We start from the raw sequence: 13,800 nt of genomic DNA on the forward strand, positions 1-13,800 counted from the left end.
AACATAAAAACATACAAATCAGAAGCAGGAGTAGGCCATTCGGCCCCTTAAGCCTGCTGCACCATTTGATAAAGATCACGACTGAACTGATTGTGGCCTTAACTCCACTTTCCTGTCTGTCCCCCACATAACCCTCAACTTCCTCGTCGATCAGAAATCCGTCTAACTCATCCTTGAATATATCCAACGCCCCGGCCTCCACTGCTCTCTTGGGGGAGAGAATCCCACAGACTGACCGCCCTCTGAGAGAAGAAATTCCTCCTCATCTCCGTCTTCAATGGGAGACCCCTCATTCTGAAACTGTTTCCCCATGAGGGGGAAACATCCTCTCAGCATCCCCCCCTGTCGAACTCCCCCTCAGAATCTTATCTGTCTCGATAAGATCGCCTCTCATTCTTCTAAACTCCAATGGGTACAGGGCCCAACCTGCTCAACCTCTCCTCACAAGACAAACCCCCTTCATCCCAGGAATCGGCCGAGTGAACCTTCTCTGAACGGCCTCCAGTGTGAGTCTGTCCCTCCTTAAGTCAGGAGACCAAAACTGTCCCCAGTGCTCCAGGTGCGGTCTCACCAACACCCTGTACAGTCGGAGCGAGACTCCCCGACCTTTATACTCCATCCCCCCTCGCAATAAAGGACAACATTTCACTTGCCTTCCCCAATCACTTGCTGCATCTGCACACCAACTTTTCCTGATTCATGTACCAGGACACCCAGATCCCTCCGCACCTCAGAGTTCTGCAGCTTATATATTTGAATAATATCCTGCTTTTGTATTCTTCCTGTCAAAGTGGACATTTTCCCCACGTGACACTCGGTCCCTTCACCCAAGTCATAAACACAGATCGCAAAGGGTTGACACATGCGTGGGATGTGAAGTATAGGGGTTGGCAGAAGGCATTGGATAGGGTGCCACAAGAGAGGCTTTTTCAGGATCATTGATGCAGCAGGGTCACAAAGCAATGTTTTTTTTGCGATGCAGGTCCGTGCCCAGGAGGTGAGACTCGTGACTCATGCAGCAGTCGGCTACGATGAGAACAAGTATATTCATGTCTCTCAAGCCACCAACAGCTTCCAACAAGCCATAGTGAGTGATCCCTCGTCCATCCGCAGCTCCCTCTCTTCCCCCATCCACTTGGACAGTCGACCAAACGCTGGAGGGTGGTAGGGGCTGGAGGAGGCTACAGAGATAGGGAGGGTTGTAGGGGCTGGAGGAGGTTACAGAGATAGGGAGGGTTGTAGGGGCTGGAGGAGGTTACAGAGATAGGGAGGGTTGTAGGGAGCTGGAGGAGGTTACAGAGATAGGGAGGGTTGTAGGGGCTGGAGGAGGTTACAGAGATAGGGAGGGTTGTAGGGGCTGGAGGAGGTTACAGAGATAGGGAGTGTTGTAGGGGCTGGAGGAGGTTACTGAGATAGGGAGGGTTGTAGGGGGCTGGAGGAGGTTACTGAGATAGGGAGTGTTGTAGGGGCTGGAGGAGGTTACTGAGATAGGGAGTGTTGTAGGGGGCTGGAGGAGGTTACAGAGATAGGGAGGGGAGTAGGGGCTGGAGGAGGTTACAGAGATAGGGAGTGTTGTAGGGGCTGGAGGAGGTTACTGAGATAGGGAGGGTTGTAGGGGGCTGGAGGAGGTTACAGAGATAGGGAGGGGTGTAGGGGCTGGAGGAGAGTACAGAGATACGGAGGGTTGTAGGGGCTGGAGGAGGTTACAGAGATAGGGAGTCTTGTTGGGGCTGGAGAAGGTTACAGAGATAGGGAGGGGTGTAGGGGCTGGAGGAGGTTACAGAGATTGGGAGAGTTGTAGGGGCTGGAGGAGGTTACAGAGATAGGGAGGGGTGTAGGGGGCTGGAGGAGGTTACAGAGATAGGGAGGGAGGGGGGGTGAGGGCCAAGGAGGGATTTGAAAACGAGGGTGAGAATGTGAAAATGGAGGCGTTGCCGGATCGGGAGCCGGTGTGGGGTCAGCGAGCGCAGGTGGGGGGGGGTGGTGAAGGGGACTCGGTGCGAGTTCGGACATGGCGGGGGCAGCAGAGCTTCAGACGAGGCAAAGCTTACGGAGGGTCGGGTGTGGGCGAGCGGTAGTCGAGCCCGGAGGGAACGAAGGCGCGGACGAGGGTTCCGGCGGCCGACCAGCTGAGATCGTGGAGGGGGGGGGTGGGGGCAGAGCGGGGAAAGGTCCACCCTCCCTTGCTTATCGTGACGTCTTTTCTCTTCCGTTCCAGGTCGCTACGAGGGTCGAGATTGTAGAAATACCGAACATGCTGCCCATCATCGTAGGGAGTTCCATCGGAGGCTTGGTCTTGCTGGCTGTCGTGGCTGGAATCCTTTATAAGGTAGGTGGGCACCAGGGTGCGTGGAGGGAGAGTGGGTCTGGGGGTGGGGGGAGATATGCCGGGATAGCCAGCCTCAGCGCCGGGGGTGGGAGCCGACGGGTTGAAGGGAGGGGATTCCTCTCAGCTCTGACTCCCCCCCACCCCCACCTACCCCACCCTCCATCTCATTTGCTCTGTCTCTTGCCAGGCCGGATTCTTCAAGAGGAGCTACAAGGAAAAGCTGGAGGAGGATGCCGACGACGATGGACCCGGCGGGTCCCCGATCGACGCTTCTGCCGACCCGGCCACCGCCTGAGGCCCGAGCCTGGGCCCGGGGAGCAGAGACGCGCGCGAGGAGTTGCTACTGCTGCTGCTGCTGCCGCCGCTAAAGCCACCACGGAAAAATCAAGAGGCTGCTGCACCGTCAAAAGGGAACAAGCGAAGAAAGGGAGTGGAAAGACTGTGGGGAGAGTGCGGGGAGTGCAGGGAGTGCGGGGAGGAGGGCAGGGAGGTTGTGGGGGGGGGAGGCGGGCGGAGCAGAGTGGGGGGGGTAAGGGGGTAGAACTGAGAGCTGAGGGAGCCTGGGTGCTGATCGTAAACATTGCCAAGCCCCCTTTTTAACGGGAGGGCCCTCACTCTCCCCGAGCCCCCCTTTTTAACGAGAGGGTCCTCACTCTCCCCGAGCCCCCCTTTTTAACGAGAGGGTCCTCACTCTCCCTGAGCCCTCTTTTAACGGGAGGGTCCTCACTCTCCCCGAGCCCTTTTTAACGGGAGGGTCCTCACTCTCCCCGAGCCCTTTTTAACGGGAGGGTCCTCACTCTCCCTGAGCCCCCTTTTAACGGGAGGGTCCTTACTCCCTGAGCCCCCTTTTAACGGGAGGGTCCTCACTCTCCCCGAGCCCTTTTTAACGGGAGGGTCCTCACTCTCCCCGAGCCCTTTTTAACGGGAGGGTCCTCACTCTCCCCGAGCCCTTTTTAACGAGAGGGTCCTCACTCTCCCCGAGCCCTTTTTAACGAGAGGGTCCTCACTCTCCCTGAGCCCTCTTTTAACGGGAGGGTCCTCACTCTCCCCGAGCCCCCCTTTTTAACAAGAGGGTCCTCACTCTCCCCGAGCCCCCCTTTTTAACAAGAGGGTCCTCACTCTCCCCGAGCCCCCCTTTTAACGGGAGGGTCCTCACTCTCCCCGAGCCCCCCTTTTAACGGGAGGGGCTTCTGGTTAACTCTGCCTGCGCCCAATTGGGACTACGGGGTGAGATTTCACACGGCGGAGTAGGTACTGCCACAACCAGCAAGTCGGTCACAGCTAGGATGTAAAGGCCCCCAATACGTCCTGACTTTCACGCAATAAACACCAAGAGTCCGCCTGCCTTCCCCAACCACCTGCTGCACCTGTGTACTAACTTCTCGTGACTCATGGTGACAGCGCCGCCCAAACCCACGACCTCTACCATCTAGAAGGACAAGGGAAGCAGACACACGGGGAACACCACCACCTGGAAGTTCCCCTCCGAGCCCCTCACCATCCCGACTTGGGAATATATCGGCCGTACCTTCACTGTGGCTGGGCCCAAATCCCGGAAGCCCCCTTCCTAACAGCGCCGTGGGTGTACCTACACCACACGGGGACTGCAGCGGCTGTTTCCTGAGGAACAGTAAGGGCAGTTATGACCGGTGTTCTGCCCAATATTTACCTCTCAGCCGGCCTCCCAGAGAAGAGGTCATCGCTGTTGCTCGTGGGAGCTTGCTGTGCACCAATTGCCTGCCGCGTTTCCGGCAACCCGCAGCTGCTTTTCGTTGGCTGCAAAGCATCCGAGATGCCCTGTGGCTGAAATGCTCTTAATAAATCCAGTCTCTTCCCCACCCCCCGCCAATCGGCCTGTGAATTTTTCCCCTTCCAGTGTTTCTCCGATTCCCCCATTCTGAGTGTTCCTATTGAATCTGCTCCCGTCGCCCTTTCAGACAGAACCTTCCAGATCACAACAACTCGCTGGGTCCCACAAAACCTTTCCCCATCACCCCCCACAACACTGCCCCCCAACCTTCATGAAAGTCCTGGCCCTGGGGGTCCTATAAACCCACGAGAGCAATGCCCTCAGTTTAACATCTCATCCAAAAGATGTGCCCTCCAGCGTTCCCTCAGCGCTGACCCTCCGACTGTGCGGTGCTCCCTCAGGGCTGATCCTCCGACTGTGCGGCGCTCCCTTAGGGCTGACCCTCCGACAGTGCGGCGCTCCCTCAGGGCTGACCCTCCGACAGTGCGGCTCTCCCTCAGCACTGACCCTCCGACAGTGCGGCGCTCCCTCAGCACTGACCCTCCGACAGTGCGGCGCTCCCTCAGGGCTGACCCTCCGACAGTGCGGCTCTCCCTCAGCACTGACCCTCCGACAGTGCGGCGCTCCCTCAGGGCTGACCCTCCGACAGTGCGGCTCTCCCTCAGCACTGACCCTCCGACAGTGCGGCGCTCCCTCAGTGCTGACCCTCCGACAGTGCGGTGCTCCCTCAGCACTGACCCTCCGACAGTGCGGTGCTCCCTCAGGGCTGACCCTCCGACAGTGCGGCGCTCCCTCAGCACTTACCCTCCCACAGTGCGGCGCTCCCTCAGTGCTGACCCTCCGACAGGGCAGCCTTCCCTCAGTACTGACCCTCCGACAGGGCGGCGCTTCCTCAGCACTGACCCTCCGACAGGGCGACCTTCCCTCAGTACTGACCCTGCGACAGGGCGGCGCTTCCTCAGTACTGACCCTCCGACAGGGCGGCTCTCCCTCAGTACTGACAACCAGGAAGTGTTGGCCTGGATAACAGGTCTCTGGAGTGCATGGGGAAACGAAGGTCCAGGGCGTGCGTTCGTTCACAGCGGCTGCACGTAAAGGTTACCCCTCGTTGTCAGGCTGCGGTATTTTGCAGGCTTCTCAGTCTCTGCTGCACAACTGCAGAACTCCTCTGTCAAAACTGGAATTTTCAATGTCAACAGTCACGGCTCAGTTCTGGCCTACCGCCAATGGTGGCGCTGTGGGGGCGGGTTTTCTCCTTCTCCTCCTCCCCTGCGAGCAGCAGTGAACACGGCAAAAAAAGGGCCTTTATGTAAATATATATTTTAATACACTCAGTGTACATGTATCATGATATTATTACGGGACAATGATTAAGTTTCTGATCATTTGGCACATAAAGGATTTGACAAAAGCAGACGTTAGTTCAAGATGGGGTTGCAAGGGGCGTTCGGGCATGACTCTGGGTTGGCTTTCGCCTGCACATGCCCTCCGCCGCACAAACCCTGGTCCCTCTGAAACACCCGTGCTCGCTCCATTCCCTGTCGTGGCTCCGACGCCCACCACCCCCTGGTCACTCTCGTTCATGCCCCTCTTTCCGGCTCTCCACCACCACCACCCCACCCCGGTCACTCCCTGCCCGAGTCGGTCAAGGGCGATCCACCACCTGCACCACGCCAGGCCTTCCCCGACACACCCCACTCGCCGCTCACCCTGGACCCCCTCCCTCAATCACTCCCCCCGGACCCCATGGCAACCCCTCCCACAATCACGCCCGCGGGATCTCCCTCTCTCAATCGCTCCCACCCAGTCCCCCAAGGACCCGCCCCCGCAACCCCGACAATCACTCCCACAATCATCCACCCTCCCATGATTACCCCGCCTCTCCTGCAATTACTCCTCCCCTCCCCGCACCCCGGCAAACCGCGGTTAAGATCCGGCAAGGGACTCCGGGCTCGGTCACTCCTGCTTGCCCTTCTCTTGTTGCCAGCTGCTATTGAGGTGGACCAGCCTCTTGTAGTTGAGGACGAACAGCAGCAAGTTGAGGGCGTAGGTGGTGACACAGACGAGGCAGAAGTCGTGCAGGACAAAGAAGAGCACGTAGGCGAGGTACAGCGAGCCCGCCAACGACACAACCGAGGAGGCAGCGAGGACGATGGCCGCCATGGCGCTCTCTGTCAAACCTGGGTGGGGTGGGGGTGGGGGGGGGGGCATGGGGAGAGAAACGCAGGAGTTAGTGACAGCACCCAGCAAAACACAGGCACAGAATACAGGGTACTCGTACACGGACTGGTGTCTCTCAGGCCCCTCTCTCTTAGGGAGATATCTACACACTGACTGGTGTCTCTCAGTCCCTCTCTCTCTCAGAGAGATATCTGTACACTGACTGGTGTCTCTCAGTCCCCTCTCTCTCAGGGAGATATCTGTACACTGACTGGTGCCTCTCAGTCCCTCTCTCTCAGGGAGATATCTGTACACTGACTGGTGTCTCTCAGTCCCCTCTCTCTCAGGGAGATATCTGTACACTGACTGGTGTCTCTCAGTCCCCTCTCTCTCTCAGTGAGATATCTGTACACTGACTGGTGTCACTCAGTCCCTCTCTCTCTCAGGGAGATATCTGTACACTGACTGGTGTCTCTCAGTCCCCTCTCTCTCTCAGGGAGATATCTGTACACTGACTGGTGTCTCTCAGTCCCCTCTCTCTCTCAGTGAGATATCTGTACACTGACTGGTGTCACTCAGTCCCTCTCTCTCTCAGGGAGATATCTGTACACTGACTGGTGTCTCTCAGTCCCCTCTCTCTCAGGGAGATATCTGTACACTGACTGGTGTCGCTCAGTCCCCTCTCTCTCAGGGAGATATCTGTACACTGACTGGTGTCGCTCAGTCACCTCTCTCTCTCAGGGAGATATCTGTACACTAACTGGTGTCTCTCAGTCCCTCTCTCTCAGGGAGACATCTGTACACAGACTGGTGTCTCTCAGTCCCCTCTCTCTCTCAGGGAGATATCTGTACACTGACTGGTGTCTCTCAGTCCCTCTCTCTCTCAGGGAGATATCTGTACACTGACTGGTGTCTCTCCGTCCCCTGTCTCTCAGGGAGATATCTGTACACTGACTGGTGTCTCTCAGTCCCCTCTCTCTCTCTCAGGGAGATATCTGTACACTGACTGGTGTCTCTCAGTCCCTCTCTCTCAGGGAGATATCTGTACACTGACTGGTGTCTCTCAGTCCTCTCTCTCTCAGGGAGATATCTGTACACTGACTGGTGTCTCTCAGTCCCTCTCTCTCTCAGGGAGATATCTGTACAGTGACTGGTGTTTCTCAGTCCCATCTCCCTCTCAGGGAGATATCTGTACACTGACTGGTGTCTCTCAGACCCCTCTCTCTCAGGGAGATATCTGTACACTGACTGGTGTTTCTCAGTCCCATCTCCCTCTCAGGGAGATATCTGTACACTGACTGGTGTCTCTCAGTCACCTCTCTCTCAGGGAGATATCTGTACACTGACTGGTGTCTCTCAGTCCCCTCTCTCTCAGGGAGATATCTGTACACTGACTGGTGTCTCTCAGTCCCCTCTCTCTCAGGGAGATATCTGTACACTGACTGGTGTCTCTCAGTCCCCTCTCTCTCAGGGAGATATCTGTACACTGACTGGTGTCTCTCAGTCCCCTCTCTCTCAGGGAGATATCTGTACACTGACTGGTGTCTCTCTGTCCCCTCTCTCTCAGGGAGATATCTGTACACTGACTGGTGTCTCTCAGCCCCCTCTCTCTCAGGGAGATATCTGTACACTGACTGGTGTCTCTCCGTCCTCTCCCTCAGTGCCCACCTCTCTCCTGCACCCAAATAAGTCTGACAGAAGCAGAATGGAGAGAAGACGTTCCTTACTCAGGAGAACTTGGAGGAGGTAGAAGACGAGTCCGTACACGCTGTTGGGCTGGTTTAAGATACTGTCGTGCCCCACCAGGGCTCCCAGCAGCCCGAAACCTCGGCCCCACCTGCAACACAAAGAGCCGTCAGCCGGCGAAGAGGAGGGTTCCTTTGGCGTGCTCTCCGTCACGTCCCGAAGCCCTGAAAGGAACCACGGCAGCGGCCATCTCACCAGCACCTTACCAAGGGTCCACCGGGGAGACGGTCAGCGATGGGCAGCATCCCCCGAGACAGACACAGAGGGGAAAAGAAACAAAAAGATTCACGTTCCACTCGCTCTCCCGGGCGCCCGCACACACCCAGACCTGATCTGTGTTAACCTGGGCAGGCCGTCGCGGAACAGGTTACAGCGCAGAGGGGTGCTGTTCAGCCCGTCGAGCCTGTGCTGGCCCTTTTTCAAGAGCAACTCGCCTCGTTCCACTCCCCCCGCCTTCTCCCCCTTTCCCCTGCCCATTCCTCCTTTCCCGGTAACAATCCCATTCCCTCTCGAACCCCTCGATTGACCCTCCCTCCCCCACACTCTCAGGCAGCGCGTTCCAGATCCTAACCCCTCGATTGACCCTCCCTCCCCCACACTCTCAGGCAGCGCGTTCCGGACCCTAACCCCTCGATTGACCCTCCCTCCCCCACACTCTCAGGCAGCGCGTTCCGGACCCTAACCCCTCGATTGACCCTCCCTCCCCCACACTCTCAGGCAGCGCGTTCCGGACCCTAACCCCTCGATTGACCCTCCCTCCCCCACACTCTCAGGCAGCGTGTTCCAGATCCTAACCCCTCGCTGTGTGAAAAAGTTTCTCCTCGTGTCTCCGTCGCTCCTTTTACCCATCGCCTTCAATCCGTGTCCCTCTGCTTCTCCATCCTTCCCCAAATGGGAACAGTTTCTCCTCATCCACTCTCTCCCAGACCCCCTCGTGATTTTGAACATCTCGATCAAATCTCCTCTCGACCTTCTCTTCTCCGAGGAGAACAGTCCCAACTTCTCCAATCTATCCACGTCACTGAAGTTCCTCATCCCTGGAACCATTGTCGTGAATCTTTTCCTCACTCTCTCTCTCTCTCTCTCTCTAATTCCCTCACATCCTTCCTAAAGTGCGGAGCCCAGAACTGGACACAATTCTCCGGCTGAGGCTGAACTAGTGTCTTAGATAAGTTCAACATAACCTCCTTGCTCTTGTACTCTACGCCCATGTTAAAATAAAGCCCAGGATAACATATACCTTATTAACAACTCTCCCACCCTGTCCTGCCAACTTCAATGATTTATACACGTATAGAAAATAGGAGGCGGCCATTCGGCCCTTCGAGCCTGCTCCACCATTCAATATGATCATGGCTGATCCTCTATCTCAACGCCGTACTCCCGCTCTCTCTCCATACCCCTTGACACCTTTAGAGCCCAGAAATCTGTCTATTTCCTTCTTGAATCTATTCCGTGACTTGCCCTCCACAGCCCTCTGTGTTAGAGAATTCCACAGGTGCACCACCCTCTGAGTGAAGAAGTTTCTCCTCGTCTCAGTCTTAAATGGTCTACCCCGTATCCCGAGACTGTGACCCCTTGTTCTAGACCCCCCCCAGCCAGAGGGAACATCACCCCGGCGTCCAGTCTGTCCATCCCTGTCAGAATTTTATATGTTTCAGTGAGATCCCCCCTTCTCGTTCATCTAAACTCCAGCGGATACTGGCCTGGTCGGCCCGATCTCTCCTCACACGACCATCCCGCCATCCCAGGAATCAGTCGCTGCGCTCCCTCTACGGCAAGTATATCCTTCCTTAGGCAAGGAGACCAAAACTGCACACACTACTCCAGATGTGGTCTCACCAAGGCCCCTGTACAGCTGCGGTAAGACGCCCTTGCTCCTGTACTCAAGTCCTCATATACCCCCAGGACCTTCAGTTTCTGCCCCACCTTTAGAAACTGTACCCTTTATCTTCTACTGTGTCTCCACGTTCACATTTCCCCATACTGAACTGCATCTGCCACTTGTCCGCCCACCCACCCCGCCGACCCGTTAGCTCTACACTGTCCTCCTCACCACGTTGCCAGGCTTTGGATCGCCCGTAACATTTCAAAACTACGCGCCCTCAGGAGGAGCGAGGGTCCCGCCACCTGCAGAACTCCACCGCCACTCCAGGCCGGGAGACGCCCATTAAACACTGCCCTCCAGTTCCTGAAACCATTCCCGTAAACCTCGGCGCAAGCAGGTGAACTGGGACCATCGCACGCATTCACGCCCCCCCACATCCCCCACCCCACCCCTACCCCCGACGAGACGTGTAGTGGCCAGAGGTCTTGCGGCTACAATCTCCTGACTGCCCTGACAAGCTCGCTCCTCTCCACCCCCAAGCCCCCACCTCCCCAGTCTGTTCAACCACACAGCTCCGCCCGCTCCCTGGTTCTGTTCTTCATAGAGGCAGCAGGCTTCCAAACAAAGCCAAGCTCCCAGCGCCCATCGCTGCAAGTAATTCTGAGGATTGATGCGGGTGCTCAAAGCCAGCCCAGGAGGGAGTTGAGGCCCAGTACCTCACCTCAGGGCAAGCGATCCCAATGATTTCTGATCGCCAGGGAGGGGGAGGGAGAGGCAAAGAGATGGGGAGGGAGAGAGACAGATAGAACAAGAGAGAGAGAGAGGGAGGGAAAGAATGAGTGAGAGAGAGAGAGAGGAGGAGACAGAGGGGAGAGAATGAGAGAGGCAAGGGGAGGAGAGAGAGCGTAACAGAGAGGATGTGCCAACTATGGTAGGTAGGTCAGGTATTTCTCAGGTGTCAGTGCTGACTCGATGGGCTGAAGGGCCTCTTCTGCACTGTGCAATTTTGTGAGAGGGAGGGAGAGAATGAGACAGGAGAGAGAGAGAGACAGAGAGCAAGGGAAACAGAGGGGAAGGCAGAGAAGGAGACAGAGAGGGGGAAGAGGGAGGGAGGGAGAGAGAGAGAGGGGGTGAGGGAGAGAGAGAGACAGAGGGAGAGAAGCAGACAGAGAGGCTGAAAGGGAGTGAGAGAGAAACACAAAGACAGAGATGGAGAGGGAAGGGGATGAGAGAGAGGAGGAGGGGAAGAGGAGGACAGTGAGAAGGAGGGAGAGAGGAGAGAGAGGAGAGAGCGAACAGAGAGGAGGGAGGGAGCGACAGAGACAGACAGAGAGTAGGAAAGAGAGAGGGAGACTGAGGAGAGAGAAAGGGTGCGAGAGAAATAGAGATAGAGAGGGAGAAAGATGTGCCAACTATGGTGGGAGCTGCTAAAATGACAACTGCGGGCTGGAGCCGGAATCAATCAGTGCAACGGGGGGGATTGGTGACCCCGGCCAAGGCTCCGACGTAGCTAACTTTAATCCAGCCCCCTGACCCATTGCTTTGTGAATCACGTGAATAAATTTCACGGCATCGATCACCGCCTCTTGTCCGGTGTCTCATTTCCCACTCGGGTCGGCGCGTCAACCTATTGACTGAGGTGGTGGTGAGGGGAGGGGAGGTCAGAAAACGGCTGGGCAACGGTGAGGTCTTGCCGCTCTAACATAGTGACCCTCACAGGATCGGAGCTGACAGCCAATGTCCCAGGATGGGCTATCAGTATCCCTGGGAATGACCTGTACCACTGGCAGGGCACAGCCACCAGAGGTGACAGGACTGTCGCATACAGTCAGGAGGGGCTGGCTCTGGATGTCTCCAACACTGAGCTCAGATTCCATGATGTCTCAAGGTTTTGGTAGGAGTGACCACCGCACTGTCGGAGGGTCAGTGCTGAGGGAGCGCCGCGCTGTCGGAGGGTCAGCGCTGAGGGAGCGCCGCGCTGTCGGAGGGTCAGCGCTGAGGGAGCGCCGCGCTGTCGGAGGGTCAGCGCTGAGGGAGTGCCGCGCTGTCGGAGGGTCAGCGCTGAGGGAGCGCCGCGCTGTCGGAGGGTCAGCGCTGAGGGAGCGCCGCGCTGTCGGAGGGTCAGCGCTGAGGGAGCGCCGCGCTGTCGGAGGGTCAGCGCTGAGGGAGCGCCGCACTGTCGGAGGGTCAGCGCTGAGGGAGCGCCGCACTGTCGGAGGGTCAGCGCTGAGGGAGCGCCGCACTGTCGGAGGGTCAGTACTGAGGGAGTGCAGCACTGTCGGAGGGTCAGTGCTGAGGGAGTGCCGCACTGTCGGAGGGTCAGTACTGAGGGAGTGCCGGGCTGTCATAGGCGCCATGTTTTGCCTGTGCTTTAAACCCCATGCCCTGCCTTCTCAGGCGGGTTGTAAACACCCCTGGGCCACAACCGAAGAAGCGGTGGGGGAGCAGAATGGAATTCTGCCCGACCGAATCGCTGGCGTCTGTGGGAGCTTGCTGTGCGCTAAATGGGCATCGCCTTCCCGTGGGTGCGGTCTCCGCCACATCCTGGAGAGTGCATCACTGGCTGCCGAGCGCCAAGGAAATCCTGAGGTGGCAAAAGGCTATATATAAATGAAATTTCATTTTTAGATTACACCAGCATTTGCAAGGCTGTACGTCAAAAAAAAATTAAAATGACATTTATCTTGAAACCATGCAGCTTATTCTTTTTAAAATATAAGGATGGAAGGAGGGAAAAATATTTTGAGTTAAAATAGAGCTTTTTATGCGCCAGTTACCTCAAGCCAGGTTGAAGGGGGCGGGGCTGGTGTAAGGCGACGTGGCTGAATCCCCTTGATTCGGGTTGGGTGGGAGTGCGTGCCGGCTGTCCAATCAGAGGAAGCGGCCGCTTGACAGGCAGGTCCAATGTCCAATCGGGTGTGCGAGGGCACACGTGGACAACAGCAGAGGGCGCGTGAAGGGAGGAGGAGGGGCGGGTTCGTTGACGTGGCGGGTGCCGGCGTGCAAGGCAAGGGGCGCATCGAAAGGTGGGCGGGATACGGCTGACGGGCGGGTCAGCGAACCAACGGGGGCGCGGGAGGCCGCGGACGGCCACGTGGCGCATGCGGACCAATGGCAGCGCACGGCCGGCGGAACGCGGTTGACCGACGGGCGAGCGGACCAATAGGCGCGCGCGATTCACAGGACCGGCTTGACGGGCGGGCCAATTGGAGCGCCGTGTGGGCGGTCAAGCAGCGGAACAGAGCCAAGTGAAGTTGCGGACCAATGAGGGGGCCAAGGGGGCAGGACGGGCCTGACGGGAGAGCGCGTGGGCCAATGAGAGCTGAGGGCGGGTGGTTCGGTACCGATGGGCAGCCGAACGAGCCAATCGGAGAAAGGGCTGCCTTGACGGATAGACGTGCGGGCCAGTGAGGGGTGACCTCTGCGCCCGCCTCCACCTTTCAAACCCAATGAACCCACCCCGCTTTACCGGGAGGTGAAGACTTTGGAGCAGCTGATTGACTCGCTGAGGTCGCACATGGCCCGATAGGTTGCGTCCCGCTCCTTGGAGGTCTCGACGTGGAAGGCGTAGACCGACAGCACCAGGCCCAGGCCACAGGCCAGCCAGCGGACCCAGGTCTCCCACCTCGGCGCCGCCGCCGCCATCTTGCCCAGCCGTAACTAAGCGGCAGGGGGAGGCGGCGACGTCATGGCGCGCCGTGCGTGATGACGTCAGCGCCCAACGTGTCTATCCATTGGCCGAGCGGCGGCGTCGCCGCGCAGTAGCCTCTGGGAAATGTAGTTTTTCTATTAACCACCCCACCCAAGTCCATTTTGGGCCCATTGCGGGGGTCCAACAGGTGAAACTTGGGATCATCCCAGAAGGATGTTGCCCCGGCTCCTGACTCACAGAATGGCCATAGCTCCCCGTGGGGAGTTTTTTTTTCCCCATCTCGCACTCATCAGCACAAAATCCAAGAATGCCAAATTTCATCTCGCCCCCCCCAC

At 57.7% G+C, this 13,800-nt stretch overlaps 1 protein-coding gene and 1 long non-coding RNA gene across 2 annotated transcripts; one reads left to right on the forward strand and one right to left on the reverse strand.

The window, feature by feature from the left end:
* The first annotated feature begins 978 nt into the window (after positions 1-978).
* Positions 979-2,748, forward strand: LOC144678068 (uncharacterized). Its single transcript, XR_013575929.1, has 3 exons — positions 979-1,087; positions 2,219-2,329; positions 2,517-2,748. It is a non-coding gene; the product is annotated as an uncharacterized LOC144678068 (long non-coding RNA).
* A 2,635-nt stretch (positions 2,749-5,383) lies between these two features.
* Positions 5,384-13,482, reverse strand: LOC144678067 (vitamin K epoxide reductase complex subunit 1-like protein 1). Its single transcript, XM_078537990.1, has 3 exons — positions 13,283-13,482; positions 7,967-8,076; positions 5,384-6,259 (listed from the first exon to the last, which is right to left on the reverse strand). Exons 1-3 carry the CDS (start codon positions 13,456-13,458, stop codon positions 6,036-6,038), a joined length of 510 nt encoding a protein of 169 aa, XP_078394116.1. The 5' UTR covers positions 13,459-13,482; the 3' UTR covers positions 5,384-6,035.
* Between the last annotated feature and the right edge of the window lie 318 nt (positions 13,483-13,800).

The sequence above is a fragment of the Cetorhinus maximus genome, unplaced genomic scaffold (genome assembly GCF_964194155.1).
Source record: "Cetorhinus maximus unplaced genomic scaffold, sCetMax3.hap1.1 HAP1_SCAFFOLD_3541, whole genome shotgun sequence".
Classification (NCBI taxonomy): domain Eukaryota; kingdom Metazoa; phylum Chordata; class Chondrichthyes; order Lamniformes; family Cetorhinidae; genus Cetorhinus; species Cetorhinus maximus.